General features: G+C 47.7%; 1 protein-coding gene across 1 annotated transcript in view; it reads left to right on the top strand.

Moving 5' to 3' along the window:
• Positions 1 to 6219: 6219 nt before the first annotated feature.
• The window catches only part of LOC144106682 (uncharacterized), a 105509-nt gene continuing 91217 nt past the window's right edge, over positions 6220 to 20511 (top strand). The window contains exon 1 of the mRNA XM_077639524.1: positions 6220 to 6378. Coding sequence (XP_077495650.1) covers positions 6339 to 6378 — 40 coding nt within the window. The 5' untranslated portion in view covers positions 6220 to 6338. The remainder of the gene's footprint in view (positions 6379 to 20511) is intronic.

Here is a 20511-nt window from a genome sequence, read left to right as displayed (position 1 = left end):
TCCTTCCTTCCTTCCTTCCTTCCTTCCTTCCTTCCTTCCTTCCTTCCTTCCTTCCTTCCTTCCTTCCTTCCTTCCTTCCTTCCTTCCTTCCTTCCTTCCTTCCAGTGAGCAGAGTTCAGATCACGACACTCTTCATCGTCTGCATGCATGTCCCTTCCGCAGCGCGACTGATGCGCCACGTCACCGCTGGCGACTTCGTCACAGCTGCTGCATCTGCTACAGCGCGCAGGCGCGCAAGATGCCGCGTCATACACTCATTCCTCGCCTCGCTCTCACTTCATCAAGTGTGGCCACGATGTTAGCTCGTGCATATATGTGCGCAGGGGTGGAGGGTCATGCGGTCAATCTATCACGTGTCCACGCCGATGCAGTGACCACTAGGCTGCATGACAATAGCCGTCGTCGTGAGGAACGTCCACAACGACGACGACTACTACCGTGCAGCCTAGCCGCCACTACGAAGGCCGTGTTTGCTTAACGGGGTAAAAGACGAGCAACTGCTCACGTCACATGTCCCGAGTTTCCGTATCTCTTATGGAAGTCACGTTTGTGCAAGGGGTTTATCGATATCTCAAGAATTTGATGGTTCTTTGTAAAGAGTGATGTGCCTGTTTAAATTCTTCACGCGGCAATTACGGTGGCACGACCCACTGATCACGTGACCTTCGCACGCGGTGATGTCATATCATTCGGGTGACGGTAACGAGACCACGAGGGGCCTTACTGTAAGAGCTAGTGCTCTAAACGTGTTACCGGCGTCTTCAAAAATGTTTCACTCGAAGGCATCCTCACACTGGCATCTTCCATTATTGTTCTCGCCGAGTCTTCCTGTTCTCTCTCCTATCGTCGCGCACGAGTAACACAGGTAGCCCACCCTGCATCACGTAATCTCATGTGACGATTTACTGAATGCATCAAGTTGCAGAAAGTGAAACCTGCACTGAGAATACCAAACACTGATGAAAACTTTCACTGGTACAAGAATTATCCAAAGCAGCAGTGGCTTGGTCGGTTAGTGTTTGATTTCCCTCATCACGGAAGACTTTTATAAATAATTTTGCGTTAATTACTCAACGAGTCTTTTTTTTCGGCAACCGAAACCACGTCAGATGTCTCAAATACTAGCAGGAAAATCGAGTGAGGCAAAACTTTAAGCAAACGCTTATGGTTTACTCCAACTAAAAGGATACCTCAAGTGACACTGTACTGTCAGCATTTCTCAGTTCTTGCTTGTATTGTCTCATAATTTGATTTCTTAATTAGCAGACTACCTTATTCGGCTGGAAATTTTTGTTATCTCTTTCACGGCGTCTTGTGCATCGTATTAGTGCTTCATTTAAATGCGGGACACTTGTGATATCATATCCTTCCTTGTAACATTTCCCAGCATTACGTTCGCCAATGGACAAAATTAAAACCTTGCTTGGATATCCAACCTCGGAGAGAGGAGCGAGGGTTTTATGAACAACAACTGCCTAATGTGTGCCGGGCAAGCTTCCGTTGTCAAGTGTACATGCTTTGCAGCGTGCAAGGGCAGCGTGCTCATGAAGACCGTCGCAAGTCCTTCATTAGTGGCCCCAAACCACAACCTACTGAGAAGCCGATACATGGAAGTGAAGAGTTCCCTGCGCTCGAGTCGGAAGCTCGGGACGTGGTAGCAAGCGACGTCGCTGCACGACCTGATCCGAGCAAGTCGGCAACGGCCTCCGAGGGTGAGCTGGCTGTTCGATCTGCTTCTGAAAAAAGTGTCCATGTTCCTCAGCGACCAGATCACAGCAAGACTCGACAACATGGAGGACATCCCCTTGCCTTAAAAGAGATGCAGACACCAGCTACCGTGGCCAAGAGTGGGTCCCAGTCCCCGTCTTTTGTCGAAGTGGTGCGCCAGTGCGTGCAGCAAAATAAGGAGCTCAAAAGCCGGAATCTCTCCGACCTTCTACGCGTTTTGTCTCATGTCGTGCGTTCATATAGCCAAGCGATGCAGCCTGGCACTTTGAAGAACTTTATACAGCTGGTGCTTTCCTTTGAGACCTTGATCACCGCCTTCGCAGAGAACTTCAACTCCTAGATGGCTAGTTTTCTTCAACCTGTTGCAACTAAAAACCCTAGAAAAGTGCCGTTTATCATGCAATGGAATTTCGCTGGGATTATAAGTCGATTAGCAGAACTAAAATTGTTCTTGAAAGAGACCTGTGTTCCAGTACTGGCCCTCTCGGGGGCTGGCTTGCCAAGCGGGAGGTCTTTGCCCGGATACGTCGCCCACAAGAATTGCAGCATAAAGTCTTTTCCCGCAGGAAGTGCCGCCCTTTACATACGAAGGGAGATTCCTCATGTGGCTTTGAACGTCAGCGATCTTTGCACCGACAGTATTGAGGTAGTGGCTGTGAGGATTCGGCTCGCCTTCCGAACTCTGTCCATTGCATCAGTATACGTGTCCCCGCGGAAGAAGGTCGATATGGCTTTGTTCCTCCAGCAACTTTGTGACCGCTGCCCAGCACCCAGAATCATCTGCTGTGACTTCAACGCCCACCACCCTGCCTGGGGTGACAGGAACACAGATCCTCGCGGACGCCAACTTGTAGAAGTCATCGACAGTTTGGACCTGTGCGTGGCCAATGACGGAAGTCCCACTTTCTTTCGGCCTCCAACCTCACCCACATCTATAGACCTAACCTTACATTCACCTGACGTCCGTGTGCAGTGGTCAACTAGGGCTGACCGAATGGGAAGTGATCACTACCCGATATTTGTGTTTACTACCGACTTCCATCTGCGTGGTCCTAAAATTTGCCATGTTGTTAATTAGGACAAATACAGGGAGCACTTAGCCTGTGTTTCCGGTGATGTGACAGACAAAATGATTTATGCTAAGATGGCTGCTACCACGGCGCTCAAGCTACCTGATCATTTTCCGACTCCGGATTTAAAACTCAGGAACCTCTGCGCAGCGCGCAGAAGGGCGGAGCGACAACTGTTGCGGAAGAAGGACGACAGAGCCTTGAAGACAACTTTCAACAGGCTCAACTCTGCCATTAGTCGTCATGCGAACAAGCTCTGTAGGTCCCAGTGGACATCCTTTTGCGCTAGTTTGACTGTTTTCTCCCCGATAACGAGAATTTGGCGTGTCGTTGGCAGTCTTGCTGGTGGCTCTCGTCCGAGTAAACCTTTCGAGGCGCTTGCATTGCGCACGCAGAAGCATCTCGTGTGCTTGGCAGAGAAATTTGCGGATGCATTTGTAAATTCCAGACCAGGCATTCATCCCTGCGCTCTGCCTGCTACGTCTCCGTCTGTTATGGACGCCCCGTTCACACTTCGAGAACTACAGACAGCGCTCCGCAGCCTGCGGCGTCGCTGTGCACCAGGTCCTGACGGCATTACCAATCAAATGTTACAGAACCTGCCTCTGGAACACCGGAAGATGCTCCTAACCTATCTCAATCGAGTGTGCGAGTCTGGTGACGTTCCCCCTTCATGGAAGGTGGCTTGTGTAGTCCCACTGCTGAAGGCCAGCAAAGAGATGACAGACGCGGCCTCGTATCGTCCTGTATCGCTGACGTCGTGTGTGGCTAAGCTCATGGAGAAGATGGCAAGTAAGCGTTTGTCTTGGTGGCTTGAGGATAGAAGGGCACTACCAACATGCATGACTGGATTCCGCACAGGTTTAAGCGCGCAAGATAGCGTCCTGGACTTGATAAGCCACATTGAACATCAGAGTGCTTTTGGACTTTCAACACTAGCTATTTTCCGAGACGTATCAAAGGCTTATGATAGCGTCCTCCAGAGCTCAATACTGAATAGTCTGCAGGTCATAGGCGTACAGGGCTATCTTCTGCGATTCATTCACTCATTTCTCAGTGATCGTAAATTTCGAGTGCGGTTAGGCAGTACAATGAGCTCCGAAAGGGCGGTATCGCGAGGGGTACCACAGGGTAGTGTCCTGTCCCCAACGCTCTTTAATGTTGTCATGGCTGGTCTTCCCGCAAAAGTGCAAAAACATTGTAGGCATGTCCATATGTCGATATATGCAGACGACATTTGTCTTTGGTTAACCGGATATCAACACAAACGCTTAGCTATATTAGCGCGACAGGTCGTGCTTTCAGTTAAAAGTTACCTTCAAGGTGTTGGGTTGACTCTCTCGGTGGAAAAAACTGGCTTCGTCCTGTTTCCAGGTAGGGGACGACGGTATGCGCGGCTGAGCATAGACCTCGATCAGTCTTGCCTTCGTCAGGTTAACCACATACGTTTTTTGGGCGTCACTATTGACTCACGTCTACAGTGGCGACGAGCTGTGGACTCGATTGTGGCTTCACTATCTTCGCGTCTCAATGTGCTTCGTAGAGTTGCTAGTGAGCAATGGGGAAACCATCCTGCTTCAATGATCAGGCTTCACGATGCCCTGGTGACAAGTCGCATAATGTACCAGCTCCCTTTAATTTCCCCCTCGGTATCGCAGCTGAAACGCCTTGAGGTTTTGCACAAAATGGGACTAAGGAGGGCTCTCGGCGTTCCGCAGGCTGCTCCAAACAATGCAGTACTGTATGAGTCTCAATCGAAACCTCTCCGGCTAGCTGCTTTACAAAGACTTTTGCGGAAAATTGGCCGCCTCAGAGAGACTGTTGCCGGGAGAGCGCTTCTACAGCGCCTTCGAAAGAGATCTGAGTCCCGGGCGTACTTGGCTCTAAATACTCTTCGTTCTCTGGGTCTCGACCTTCGAGATCGACCGAAGACGTTGGAGCCACCTTGGTCCTTTCCGAGCCTCGATTGTTCCTTGACAATTCCCCACGTTCGCGCTAAGCGGAATTCTCCTTTAGCGGCAATGCGTTCGCTCGTACTGGAACCTCTTGAGACCGAATATGCCCGTCATTCTTCAAATTTTTACAGACGGCTCTGTGGACAAGGTCAGAGGATCTAGTGCAGCTGCTTTTCATATTCCGTCTTTGAAGTATGATTGGTCTGTTCGTTTTACTAAAGTCGTGTCCTCCACAATGGCCGAAAGCGTTGCCCTTGAGGCAGCTCTAAAGAAGCTACGGTGTTGTACGCCTCAACCTACTGTCATAATTACGGATTCAAAATCTGCCCTGCAAAGGTTAGAGTACGGGTTCTCCACTGATGCCTTGAGTCTTAGATCCCTACGTTTGGTGCAGAATCTACATAGCAAAGGCTTCTCTATACGTTTTCAATGGGTGTCCTCGCACATAGGTGTCTTAGGCAACGAGATAGCAGACAACCTCGCCCATACAGCTCTCTCCGGGATTCCAGTACATGGAGTCCCTCATGAAGTCAAGCAAATGTTCAGAGATGTGGTGTTGTGCCACTTCAGTTCTTTGTGGAGCTTTCCTCATCAGCCATGTGTGACCAAGGGTCTCAAAAGGTACCAAGCCACTTTGCTGCACCGCGTTCGCACGGATTCTGCTCGTACGCCGGCGTGGATGTATAAGACTAGCCTAGCGTTGTCACCATTGTGTTCAACGTGTGGTGTGTATGGTGACATAGAACATTACCTCTTGTGCTGTACTTTGTACAACGCGGAACGGGCTGTGTTATTCGGATCCCTCAAGAAGTCAGGAGTTCCTCACAGTTCTCTTCAGGACATTGTTTTCCCGCGCGGGAGCCAGTCGAGTAGAAGGGATGCTTCTCGCCTTCTTCTACTTTACCTGCAGGACGCGGATTTGGCCTCCACATGGTGACCTCAGGAGTGTCTATTTGGGTTTTTGCGGACAGTGTTTCTGTGATTTCTATTTAAGTGTCGCTACGGTGGAGCAATTGCCGGCAGCAACTGTAAGGCTAATCCCACCGGTAGTTTACAACCACTCAACTCAACTCATGAAGACGAAAAAAATGCTCCCCCGTTGCATTGCACCCAGAACGCATTCCAACTCGCCCTGTCCAGCATTCCTCCTTGCAGGCAGCCCTGAAAAAAAAAGTAAAGTTGATTTTTAGGAGTGGAAAGGCGCAGTTACTCGCACTTCACGATGGACGCTTCAACAACGTCGGGATGGAAGGAGCTTAGGGGGAAGAAAGAAGAGAGAAACGGGTGTTTGGGGAGGGCTGCGAAAACATTTCGAACGCTTCCCCTCTCTCACTTGGTAATGGCGCTCTCTCATGCTGCCGCAGGAGCGACCAGGCAGACACAGTTTCCGGGCCGTCTGCCCAGGGGGCGCCACGCGTACGGGCCAAGCAGTGGCGGGAGACGGCACGCGTCGTCCCGTTGCAGACGCCCTCGCAGCCAAGTGGTGGTGTTGGACGTGTCTTTGGTGAGCTCCTCCGGCCGCCCATTTCCGCGTGTGCGGTGCTTTCCAAGTTTCGCTTCTTCGGTGCGCGGAGTAGAGGCAAGGATGCGGCCTCTCAGCCGGCTTTGGATACTCTGCGGCACAGGTGAGTGCCGCGATGCTCCTCTTGGCTCCTCCTTTCTTTACAGCGGGTGTCCGTGGCTTCCGCGTGGCCGTCACTCGCCGAGCACATGGTGTTGCACCCCGAAATCTTCAAATCTTTCTTCCCACTCGATCGATAACTGCAATAAAAAATGAAAAGAAAATCTGAAGCGCCTGTATTATTTCTCTTCGGAATCGTATGTACCTCCACAGGACAGCTTTAAACGGTGCCGTGCTAGTAAAGTACCTGCTTTAGATTTCGTTCTGCTGCACATATTTTTTTTTTTGCGTGAGACGAAGCCAGCGAAATGCTCGAAGGCTGCAAAACTCATCCGCTGCTGGAGTATGCAAAGAAAAATTCAATGTTACATAATTTATTTCGGTTGATATAGTACGATATTACTGAAGAATTAAGGGACTATATGTAGTATATCGTAAGGTGCGCGTCTATATTAAATGACAGCAGTGATGTTTGTTGAAATATTTCAGTGTTGTGCCTCAGTAGATGGTGTCTAATGCTGTTGTCACACCTGCACCCCTTTTGGTCTTTTACCCGGATATCTGTGAACTGACGAACGTAATATTTTAAAACGAAGACACCGTGCAGAATCGCGCTTGCCTGCGAATGCCCTTAGACAATTCGATTCAGGCCTTTCAGCCCTCTGTCCTCAAATCTGGACATAGAACTGGCGCTGAATTTTGTGCACTTATAATTTTTATTTAATACAAGGTGTAACATTTTACAGCACAGAGCTAAAGTCGAAGAGTGAATACTGTCAGATATGCCAGCCTAGGCTGCTTTTTACTCTTAAACAAAGGTGCCAGGCAGAATCGAAATTGGGATGATATGAACCAATCGTCGACACCACACCATTACACGCAGCATACAATGAAGAGCACTGGGGAATAGCTTAGCCCGTTACTGAAATAAGCACTGAGAAAACTCTCTCTCCGCCTCTGCTCTACAGCGCATGCTAAAACGACGCCGACCCAAGGACTTCATTGTGATGTCCTGGGATCCTCGGGAAAAGAAATGACGCTCATAATAATACTTTTGAATCGTGTGTTCTCCCCGGTATGGCATATGTCGGAGAATATGCCGGATTTCTTAGGTACAAATCATTTTATAATGTGTGACTCCAGCCTCTCTTGCTATGTACATCCTATAACTGAAAGTGTAGCTTATCGCTTCATCTCGGAGAATTTTCACTGCCGTATGTCAACTACCTCCATAAACTAAGCTATACATCAGGTACGTATAAGTATAACCGCCCGAAGTTGCACCAGGGGTATTAGAGATGGCGTAATAAAGGGCTCCTGATTAACCTACAGCCCCTCAGGGTCGCAAACGGGACGTTATGTCACACAGTACGTATGCGTTTTTTAGCTATATATGACCGGATGCTTTCTTTAAGTGTCACTCTTGCGTATTGTTCATAAAGGCATGCATTTTTTTAAAAGCGTCGAATAAGCAGTCGTGAACCGCCATGTGAGAAAGCGGAGAGGCGAAAAAGGTTACAATCGGCACACACTTTGTGCGGAAACACGTGTTCTTGGCCGTTTCTGCACTTCTTCGTACGATGATGTATAAGTGTTGGTTAGACCTCGGCGTGGTACTGTTAAAGAACTGTCCCACTGCACATCGTTAGTGCTACTAAACACGAAGTATCTGTATAGTTTAACTGCACTTTTATTTTTACGCTCCGGTGAAGTATTCAGTGCAGAGAACACAGCCTGGAATCGCTAAGCTTTTGTACCGTAAAAGAAAACAATGCTTAATAGCAATCACGAATATCAGGTAGGGAGACAGCGCACATCGATATTATAAAAGGTGGAATATCCCGATTCTGTGAAGCAGAAGCACTGTCCCAGCAACGTGGCTTCAGCAAAGCCACTTCGGTCAAAGTTTACTTGCGAATCTAAATGGGCTCTCGCCATCCACACATGCGGCGTGCAGCGGGCCACATAAAAGCACCGTGGTGTGCACGATGTCCGACTCTAATTGCACAAGTTTTCCGCTTAGAGGTCCGCGCACTTTCTGCAACTCTTAAATAGAACCAGCAGTACACACTTGTGTGTGTGTGTTCGCTTTGATTGCAGAGCAGCTCACCTATCTATGAATGTTGAGTATGCCCATTTCTTCATGTATGGACACATTAACCCATTAGCTTTCGCATCATACACTTAGGGCGGAGCTTAAAGTTTTTTTTTATTTCCTCGTGGCGGAATCCCCACCTGCGAGCTCAGTTCAGCGATAGTGAAGACAGCGCCGATGCGGAGCCTTGATGGGAGCATGGTTGTTCTGTGGAGGCAATAGCCGCCAAGACCATGTCGCTAAATGCACCGGCCAAGTCTACTCGACTTTGTCAGAAGAGTACAACGAGACTGATCCCGAAGGATCGCTTCCATTCCACGAATGTCTGAATATATTTCCCAGCGCATTCGGTTGTTCTGGGCTGCGCAGATTGCCCCCTTGCGATATTATTACAGGTCCCCATTGTTGCCCTATCTGCCCCACCGGTGGCTGTGCTCGAAAAAGCCATCCGCCGAGGCAGTGGCTGCCGGGACGGTGATATGAGCACTCTCCGCCATCTGTGAACCTATGCAAGAGGAGTAGCTGCCCGGCAAGGATTTCCTGCTATCGCATTCTATCCTAAATGGTTGGTTAAGCGTCGTACTAGAAGTTTTTAGTGCGGTGGCACTTACAGTGGCCATGCCCCGCATTTAGTCGTTGTGTGTTTGTCTGTCCGTTTATCTGAAACCTGTTTTGTGGCAAGCGGCTGCCCAATTAATCGAGAGAGGCTGCTCAGGAAGAGCAACCTGGGTGGCAACCCAACCCAAGTGCCACCGATGGCAGCAAATGCCATCGCAGGACAGAGGCGCATCGCTTGACCAATGCACCACTGCGCCAGGAGTGGTGGGAAGACTCCCAGGAATCTGTGAATGGAGATAATGACCAATTCCGTATATATGAACATTAACCTATTATCGCTTTCCGAACAGCTGCCATCCGTGAAAAATGAATCTGAACACCGGAACCGAAGGGAAAACCCATCTGCTAGCGCCACTAATTCACATTTGGCCTAACTACGCAAATCGACCATCATTTGTTCTTCCCACGGTGCTCAAACACACATCGATAATTTGCAGGACGGGCTCGACATTTGAAGCACAATCGAAATGGTGTAGTCCGCGTCTACAGGAATTCACTGCGGCAAATGCATAAGCCAGGCGTTTAAATTATCATCATCATAATCAGCCTGACTACACCCACTGCAGGGCAAAGACCTCTCCCATGTCTCTCCAATTAATCCTGTCCTTTGCCAGCTGCGCCCACCCTATGCCTGCAAACTTCCTGATCTCATCCGCCCACCTAACCTTCTGCCGGCCCCTCCTACGCTTGCCTTCTCTTGAAATCCACTCCGTTACCCTTAAGGACCAGCGGTTATCTTGCCTTCGCATTACATGCCCTGCCCAAGCCCATCTATTCTTCTTGATTTCGACTAGGATGTCATTTACACGCGTTTGTTCCCTCATCCACTCTGCCTGCTTCCGGTCTCTTAACGTTATACCTATCATTTTCCTTTCCATGGCTCGCTGTGTTGCCCTTAACTTAAGCTGAATCCTTTTCGTTAGCCTCCACGTTTCTGGCCCATAGGTAAGTACCGGTAATGTAGAGCTGTTGTACACTTTTCTCTTGAGGGATATTATTAACCTGCTATTCATGATCTGAGATAACCTGCCATATGTGCTCCACCCCATTCTTATCCTTCTAGTTATTTCCCTGTCATGATCCGGATCAGTTGTCACTACCTCCCTAAGTAGCCGTATTCTTTTACCACTTCCAGCATCTCGCTTCCAATTGTGAACTGCTGTTCCCTTGCTAGACTGTTAAACATTACTTTGGTTGTCTGCATGTTAACTTTTAGACCCACCGTACTGCTCTGTCGGTCTAACTCATTGATCATTATTTGCAGTTCATCTCCTGAGTGACTCAGCAAGGCAATGTCATCAGCGAATCGCAGATTTTTAGGTATTCGTCATTAACTCTTATCCCCAACTGTTCCCAATTCAGGCCTCGGAATACCTCCTGCAAACTGGCGGTGAATAGCATTGGCGAGATCGTGTCCCCTTGCCTGACGCCTTTCCTTATTGGCATTTTATTGTTGACCTTATGGAGGACTGTAGTAGCTGTACAGTTCCTATATATATATATATATATATATATATATATATATATATATATATATATATATATATATATATATATATATATATATATATATATATATATATATATATATATATTCCAGTATTTTCACATAATGCTCATCTACAACCTGATTCAGCATTGCCTGTATGACTGCTCAGGTTTCCACTGAGTCAATTGCTTTCTCATAATCAATGAAGACTGTATATGGGGGTTGGTTATATTCTGCACATTTGTCTGCCATCTGATTGATAGCATGAATATGATCCATGGTGGAATATCCTTTATGAAAGTCTGCCTGATCGTTTGGTTGATTAAAGTCTAAGGTTGGCCTGACTCTATTAGCTATTACCTTAGTAAATACCTTGTAGACAACGGACAGTAAGCTGATCGGTCTGTGATATTTCAAGTCTTTGGCGTCTCCTTTCTTATGAAATAGTCCGCGCCGATCATTAGGAAATAACTGCCTTCTTTCCTCAAACGCAGCGGTGGCCTCGCATGCGTCAGGTGCGGAGTTCGATCCCCAGTGCCTCCGGGTACCCACCGGTGATATAATGGGTACAATCTTTCCCCTGGTTTGGGGCTCCACTTATTTGGGGTGAAACGCTTGAGAAACGGGTCTTTGACCCCACCTTAGGTAGAAAAAAATACTCTGCGCCATGGCGCTCTTTGGCCACTTATTTCCTTGCGCTTTAAGAACCCGTCATCATCATCTTCTTTCCTCAGGTGTTGCACCATTTGTCCTCGCAATTCATCCGAAATTTTTTCCAAAAGAGTGTGGGCGGCGTCCGTGTACGTGTTGGTCGCGCATTGTTGCTTCATTGGGCGAGGACCGCTGTGTCGAGCAACAGTGAATGCATGCACTGCCCCGTCCGTGGTGCACAAACGCCGGTAATCTATTACAACTCGCGGGAGGCGACTGCTTCGTGTCCGAACTGAGGAGGCCAGCAAGGCGAAGAGGAGACACATACCAGATTTCACCCTCTTTCTCCTCATCAGTGCACTGCAGCTTATCCTATAACTCTGGCCACTTGTGCAGATTTTCTCGCAACTTTGGTCATCATTCGCCATCGGTTGTTAGTGACAGGTATACGACGCTAGTCATGCAATTGCCGCTTTTCTCTCGCCCAGTGGCACCTTTAACCCTCTCAGGCGCCCCTGGTCCTTTCGGTACCAAATGGCTACTTTCGCAAATAAACAGTATTTAAAGGGAAAAAATAGTAACACCAGTCAAGAAATAGCAAGCAGAGAGAGCAGACGACACGAGGCTGATAAGCAACTGATCTTAACTTGAGCGTAGAGAAACACACATAGGCGTGAGTGCGAGGAGGGCGTAGAGGGAAGCTCGGAATGCTGCACAGCCGCGAGATGAGAGAAGCAGCCACGCGGTGGCTCCTTGCGTTACCTCGGGACTGACTGGGCAGCATTTCTCTCTAGCCTGTCCTTGAAGAGCAAAAGGGTAGGAAAATACTTTGTTTAAGTCGCCCATCTTGCGCACGGTACAGTGCAGCATGCGAGAACACGTTTGAAGAACCGTTTCCCCGTCAGAGATGAGTAAAGATCAACGCATCGCAGTTGCGGCAGAGACAGCTAGCAGAAACTAGCGAAGGCGTTGGTGCTATGCCTCGGCAAGCGAATGACCGAATCGCAGGCGGCCGTGTCCCGGCATAAATGAGTCAGTAAATACTGAGCGAGTAGCGATTAATCCATATTTATGAGAGTGATGGAGACACGAGAACGAAGCGGCGAGCAGCGAAGCTTTATTCGGCGAGCGGCACACACATCTTGAGGAAAGGTAAACGGCCGGGCATGGCACTTTTCGCAATTTCTCCCGCCATTTCTTCAATACCTGACCCTTATGGGCTCTCCGCACATCATTTGCATAGTAAAGGGATGCAGATAAAGTTATACTGATCGCGTACAACCTTTTTCTTAACTCCGCTTTATTAGAACCAGGGCTGGCACGCTTCCAGAGGGGCAACACAGCCAAACAATATAGCCCACCCATCACAACACAGTCTCCACACAGCAAAAGTATCGTTATTATTTTATATTTCAAGAGAACATCAAGAGATACCACACACTGGCTCAGAAGTCGCGGCAAAGAGCAGCTAATCAAGACAGCCTAGCAAGAACCTACAGCCCATACAGTAAACCCAGTCAAAGAAGCAATATTCTGTTATAATGAGCAAGAGGCTATATAGCCAGGACCAAGCAAAATCTAGCAAACCTTTCACACTCAAGACAACCGAAGAACAAATTGCGACACAGCATAGAATGAACAGAACCGAGCAAGAATCTGCACACCCAGTACAGAGGGATACAGGAGTAGGATTTTATGGTAATCATCATCAGCCTGACTACGCCCACTGCACTGCAAAGACCCCTGCAATGTCTCTCTGTTAACCTTGTCTTTTGTCAGCTGCGGCCAACGTATCCTCGCAAACTTCTTAATCTCATCCGCCCACCTGACTTTCTGCCGCCCTCTGCTACGCTTGTCTTCTCTTGGAATCCACTCTGTTACCCTTAAGGACCATCGCTTGTCTTGGCTTCGCATTACATGCCCTATCCTAAAACGCCCATTTTTTCCTCTTGATTTCGACTAGGATGTCGTTAACCCGCGTTCGTTCCCTCGCCGCCTCTGCTCGCTTCCGATCTCTTAATTTTAACCCCATCAATTTTTCTTTCCATAGCTCGCTCCGTTGTACGTAAGCTGAACCCTTTTCGTCACCCTCCACGTTTCTACCGTAAAAAGTTCAGCTTAAGAGTATAGGCAGACAATCAAGCAGGACATGGCTTACATCTTACTGAATACGAATTTGAGCTTATAGTCTATGCGTCGTACATAAGGAGAAGCGTAGGAAATTCAGCTTGCGGATCGAGGTTAATATACCTACGGAAGAAGACGTCGTACAAATCAACAAGGACTTAGAGAGCCAAAGAGGAGGAACAAGCAGGTAGAAAGAAGAAAGGAAAAAAATTGAAGTTATAAGACGGCCCTAGGTCTGGCCCGCACCCGTCGCTGGAAGGCTGTGATGGTAGCCGAACTTACCTCATTTTTCTAAAGAGAGGGAAGGTTGACGGGTTTCCTGACAGCACAGAGTGAACAAGGGTGGGGAAGCCTCAAGGTGCTTGCCAACGTTTCGACAAGAGGAATTGTCCTCTTCGCCCAGATGAGGACAAGTTCTGTTGCCGAAACGTTGGCAAGCACCCTGAGACTTCCCCCTCGTTCGTTCTCTTTGCGTTGTTTTTCTCTCTCTCCTATATTCATCCCCTTATATTCCCCGCTCTTCATGTTTAGCAAAATTTATTTGATTTTCTTTTTCGGTTATATTCCCCTTTCTTTTATTCTAATTACATTTTTGCATCACCCGCGATACATTAGTGGTGAGGGTGAGGTCTTCTATCGACCTCAACGTATGTAGTCTGTCTGTATGTATGTAAGAACATAAACAGAAAGGCCAAATAGGCGAGTAGCGTAACGCTTACATGCAGAGTCAGTATCCAACTTATGCCACTATTGGTCAATGGTGCCACAGGCACTGTTCTGTCTTTGGTCACTGCTGCAAAGCTCGCCCTTCACCCTCATCTTTATTTCGGCATCATTGACGCTGAGGAACGTAGTTGAAAAGCCAGTTAGTGGCTTGATAGAGACTGCGTCCCTGTACGTGGAAACGGTAGGCGGAACACCCTAATGCTGCGTGTTTCAATGCTTGGTTTGGTTTGGTTTGCTTTATGGGGGTTTAACGTCTCAAAAGGTACTAAATGAAGGCACAGCGCACGAAAGGCGGGACTGAGAAAGAGACAAACACAGCGCTGACTTACGACTGAAAGGCTTTATTGCTCGCAGCAATAAATAGGCGAAAAGGAGCACAATCAGCAGAAGAAGGGCATCAGTGATGATTGTCAAAGAACACAAAAAGCACACAATCACAACCTACACAAGCGAACCTAACTGTTAAGATAGTCAATTTTTTTTTTGTGTTAGCGCGACGGAAGGCTTGCTGACGCAGTTGTCAAGTCCCTGGTGAATTAAAAGAGCTTCCACGATTTCCCGCGTACGTTGGTCCTTATGTTTATACAGTATTTTAGTACGACCGAAAAAAGGAGTGCATTTACAGGATAGCCAATGTATAACCAAATTGCTTTTGGGGGGTGGCTTTAGGGAGCGTTTATGCTCACTTAGGCGATCATTAAGGCAGCGCCCTGTTTGGCCTATATAAAATCGTCCACAGGATAGCTCTATCTTATAGACAACATTTTTACGGCACTGCAGATAGGGTGATTCGTGATTTTTTCCGCATTCGGCAGGGGGAGCTCCTTCACCGTTTACGGCTTTACACAAGCGCTGCAGTTTGTTCGGGACAGAAAAGATCACTCTGACACCGGCTTTTCCTGCAATTCTTTTCAGGTTATGTGATACCTTGTGCACATAAGGTATCACCGCGTAGTTTCGGTTTTCTGCTGCAAGCGAACTCGTTGTTTTTGTTCTGAATTCGGCAAGAATTTTCTCCGCTACAGCACGCAGGATGTGGTCTGGAAAGCCGGCCTTTTTCAGCCTCATGATCTGGCTTCTGAAGCTAGATTGCATTTGATGGGAACATGACCTGGAAATGGAATTTTTGAGGGCGGCTGTCGCGACGCCTCGTTTTACTATTTTTGAATGAGAGGATGAGTAAGATAGAAGCCCTTTTGAGCTCGGGGTGAGTAGCACCAGCATACCCCTTCGTCGCACATCATTATCTGTAGGTCCAGAAAGCGAATGCCGTCATGATCTGGAACTTCCATCGTTAGTTGAAATGGTTTTAGATTAGATCTGAACAATGAGAGGATGTCATTGGCTTGATCTGCAACACTGTGGCCGCTCCTTAAACTAAAAATCACCAGAAAGTCATCAACGTAGCGGAACACACGTACCACAGAAGATCCAAGTAAGGCTTTTTGCAAATAAGGCTTTTTGACAACTGCGTCAGCAAGCCTTCCGTCGCGCTAACACAAAAAGAAATTGACTATCTTAACAGTTAGGTTCGCTTGTGTAGGTTGTGATTGTGTGCTTTTTGTGTTCTTTGACAATCATCACTGATGCACTTCTTCTGCTGATTGTGCTCCTTTTCGCCTATTTATTGCGTGCGAGCAATAAAGCCTTTCAGTCGTAAGTCAGCGCTGTGTTTGTCTCTTTCTCAGTCCCGCCTTTCGTGCGCTGTGCCTTCATTTAGTACCATGTACCGACTAGCCCAGACAAACACCTTATTGCAGTACATCTCAAAAGGAACTCAGGCTATGAGGGACCCCGTAGTGAAGGGCTCCGGAAATTTAGGCCACCTGGGGGTCTTTTACATGCACTGACATCGCACAGTACACGGGCCTCTAGAATTTCGCTTACATAGAAATTCAACCGCCGCGGCCGGGATCGAACCCTCGTCTTTAAGGGCCAGCAGCTGAGCGCCATAATCACTCAGCCACCGCGGCGGCGCTGTTTCAATGCAGTCAACAAAAAATAATATGTACAGGAGAAGCATTAGTTGAACACAAAGGTTCCAAAAACATTTTAGGTACACCCCCATCAAGAGACGGATACACGTGAACATACATGCAGGCACTTTTCTCCACCAACGTAGCTGAAAGCTAAAGTAGTCCCAACAGCTGCAAAAGCATTGAATTTGTAAGAGGTTACGGATATGCAAATACGCTTGTTTCCACTTAGCAGCAGCATAAAATCGCGTTCACGCTTCCTGCTCCTCCCAGCACATGTACAGAAGTACTGGTGTTTGTCTCTCATAGATTTACCCTTGCGTTTCGGTCGAAGCTTTTCCGGTGGCTGTAATGACCGTCGGTATATTTCACAGTTATGTTGCTTGTGTTCTCTTCTCCACAAAGGAAGGCTGGTAAGGTCAACGCGGAAAGGGTTTAAACGCCGTGACGCCTTCAAGGACACTTCCCAAAGGCGCCGATATGGTGCGAGCGGTGTTTGTTTTTGGCGGTTTGCTTCACAAAAAGTGTGCATGCACTAAACTGATTTAACACGCTGACATATACATCACGAGAGACACTGCTTTACCACAGGCGTCGAGCCGTATGTGTCTTCCCCTAAGAGGCCAAAAGTCAGCCTCTGAAGGTATAACAAGTGTATAAATATATTATCCATATTTATTTATTTATTCACCAGTAATCAGGACTCATTTTTATTTGCATATTTAGGACCACTGCACCTGCACACAATGGCTACAACAGGAGAAGAAATAGTAGGATGATAGTACAGAGTTACACGAACAAAGGTCAGCAGCTCTCAGTGGCTTCCATGAACTTCTACAGCAGCAAAGGGCGAATAATTTCCAGCAGTTACACGTTTTCGTTGTTGATTACCCCCGCAATGCCCGCTGGAATTCCCAATTCTCACTGCTGGGATTGTCCTGACGGGCGCCCTGCTGTAATAACACTTGGCGGCCGCGACGAGTGCTTGGTCCTGTTTACGTCTGCGTCGCAGATCGTCTTGTGCAGATGAGCGGCGCCACTTAATCACTTAACACAGGTCACAGAATTATGGCGCCGCCGGCGGACCCCGGCGAGACTCGGGGCCACGACGCACGCTTCCCGTTACCGCTTTATATGCGCATCTCCGCTTCTCAGATGGAGACAAGGTCGCCAGAAGCTGCACATGCTGCTCTGTTGCTCACAACGAAGGCTACAGGGTGAGAGAGGAGGATAAGTGTGGAGAGAAAGGATTCGCGCTTCGGAGTACTCGAACGCTCACTGTTGTCGTGTGAAGAAGCGTTGGATGTGAAATTGCTTTCAGCTTCGGAGTAGCCTGGCATCCGAGAAGGAAGGCGGGAAACAGTGAATTTGGTAAACTGGTTACCTTCCACTGCTGTTCAATAGCACAGATAAGAAAGACACGAAACATGCGGGAAGATACATCAGCGGCGTTGTTGGTGTCTTTCAGCATGCGGTTTTTGTCCCTGCTTCTCGCGCTGTTTAATCTGGTGGGGAGCGATTCAGCGGGGTCTGTAAACAGGTCTCTCTCGCGCAACCCGCGTGCAAAATGTCAATAAACCCCTTCTCCTGTATGCATGAGGTCTCTATCTCTTTCAGTATACCGTCGACATCGCCAGCTGAGTAAACAGCCTAGAAATTTCTCTGTCGCTCCACAACTAGTCTTTAGAAAGGTGATTGTCCTTGTTATCTAAAAAAGACAAAAATAAAAAAAGAATATGGTTCAGCGGGGTCTAGTGGCGTATCAAGCTTTCGTGCGCCATACACACTGGTATTTAATTTTTTGTTCTTTTCCGAGAGTTACTCAACGTTTCACAAACGCTTGAGTGTGTTTGAAATGTCTGCGTCCTTTAATAACAAGAAAGGGGCGAATCGTTTAGAGCCTGTTTTCACCATGACGTTGGGCGAGTTAAAAAAACAATAGTAGAACACTGAGAATTACAAAAGGAGACGGTGCGACCGACGAAGACAAAGTAGGCACACAAAACGACAGCACCGTCGCCTACTATGTGCACCTACTTTGTCTTCGTCGGTCGCGCCACCTTCTTTTGTAATTCTCATGCACCAACTAGGCCATACAAGAGTTCCAGTTAACACTGGGACGATGTTTACAAAAAACAGGGAGTTGTAAATGTGGTAGAATACATATTTGGCTGTGTTTTCGAGGGCATTACGCGGCACACACTTCCCACACTGGCTCGAAATTTGTTTTAGGAAACATACGCAACTGCTGATTCGTTCGCTTTTTCTGCGTGGATCACGTGAGTGCGGGCTTGAAATGGAGCGTCCTTCGTCATTATGTTGTATAGCATTTATTCAATTTTCTGACTTTTTATTTTTGCTCAAGAACAGTGTGCTTCTTGACTTCCGCTGGTCGTTTCATTGTCGTGTCGTTTTCTACGGTCAACACTGTCGTTTCTTTGGGTGACATACCGAAAGAGCAACCATAGCTTGAGAAACGACGTAAATTATTAAATTATTATTAAAATATTAGTATCCACAGTGGGCGACTTTAGAAAAATTGGTATTTGGCGATTTCCAAATCTGTTGTCCTTATATCTGCAATGGAGTAGTTACCTCACTGTATGTATTCTGTTGTATGCCACTTCTACCCTTTTCCGCTAAACGAGCAGTCATCTGGTCCCACAATTCCACCTAGATGCCTTCCGCTTGCATCAACTACCACAATTTGCGAAATGGAATGGTCCGCTCCGGTCTTCTTTTTACAATTAAATGTTTATTCTATCTCTCTCTCTCTTTGTCTCTGGCTGTAAGCGTTGAAATAGGCAATGCTTGTGCTCCTCAAAGAAATCAATCTTGACAAGCTCTATGCAAGATGGCGAAGTGCATATTGCGACCACGCAAAACGACGAGGGACGAAGAGAAGAATGCACAAGACACGACGCGGAACTGCAACTGAGGTTTACTACACTGAAAACCACATATATGCAAGATTCGTAATCACACCTGATAAACAGCAGACACCATCACGTGACACTGGCATGCGGGCGCGCGTGGCACAGGTTAGCATCAAGATAGTTGAATTCCTTCTTCTATGATAAAAAGATGTCGCATATTGTGACAAGCGAATCACCGCAAACCTTGGCACAGCCCACTCGGCTAAGATTTTTGGGTATGTAGACGATTATGCCATTTTCTTGAAAGGCCTATCTTGAGAAGGGGCCATTACAGTAGTGAACCAGATTCTTCAAATCTTCAGTGAGTGTGCCTTTCGGTTTAGCTTCACCTATGAGCTGCCGTCGCAGGGATGCTTGCAGTTTTAAGACATCTGTATTGTTACGAATACTAGTGGAACCCAGGTGTGCTGGAGGTACCAGCCTCGCTCAAAAAAAGGTATTTTAAACCACCAGTCAGCTCATTCAAAGCTTATAAAAAGGGGGAATAGCAAAAAACTGCCTGCGCGGCACTCTTTTACAAGTCTTGCCCACATGAAATGCAGAACAGCGTGCAATTTCAGTTACAACGACTGACTAGTGCGGGTTCCCCTTGTGAGCTGGTCACTTCGGTGATAGAAGCCCTCGCCAAGGAAGCTCGATGCCCACCGAAGAACTGCCTAAGTGAAGAACCGCACCGCTGGAGACCCGTGGCTATGCCGTACTTCCACCAGATTTCACATCGCCTCAGAAAAGTGGCCATGAAATATGAGGTCCCGGTGGTCTTCACGGCGGCCAAGAAGCTTTCAGGCATGTGCAATATGGTGCAAGGAAATGGAAAAAAGAACGGGTGCCGCACTAAGCACGTAGAAAGGTTCGCTCCCTGCAAAACAGGGGTGGTGTACCGAGTACCCCTCACATGTGGGAATTGGTACATAGGGCAAACTGGACGTTGCCTGAATGTTAGACTTCACGAGCACCGCGCAGCCGTTGAATCATTGGCGGGGGCGGTGAACTGGCGAAACATTGTCGCAATTGCCGTGACTGCACGCCCTAGTTCCGAGACACAATTGTCCTGAAACAATTACCGACCCAGCTTAGCAGGGAAATTTTTGAAGCCTACAGCATTATAAAAGAAAATGACCGTTGCATAAGCACCTCTTCCGTATCCTTATCTAAGAAGGAATCCAACTATCTTCATGCTAAGCTGTGCCACGCGCGCCCGCATGCCAGTGTCACCTGATGGGGTCTGCTGTATATCAGGTGTGATTACGAACCTTGTATATATGTGGGTTTTCGTGTAGTAAACCTCAGCTGAAGTTCCGCGTCGTGTCTTGTGCTTTCTTCTCTTCGTCCCTCGTCGTTTTGCGCGGTTGCAATGTGCACTCCCCTGTTAACAACCAACTAGCCCGCCTTTGCCTTTTAAAATTCATGCAAGATGACTTAGACTTTAATGGCGCTTTTCTCTCTACTTTGCAGTTAAATTTCAATGCACTTTCGTCGCTACCGCGCAGCTGACTGGTTTCGCGCGTGGTAACTGGCA

This window comes from Amblyomma americanum, chromosome 10 (genome assembly GCF_052857255.1).
Source record: "Amblyomma americanum isolate KBUSLIRL-KWMA chromosome 10, ASM5285725v1, whole genome shotgun sequence".
Taxonomy (NCBI): Eukaryota; Metazoa; Arthropoda; class Arachnida; order Ixodida; family Ixodidae; genus Amblyomma; species Amblyomma americanum.
This window is presented reverse-complemented; position numbering and strand designations above follow the sequence as displayed.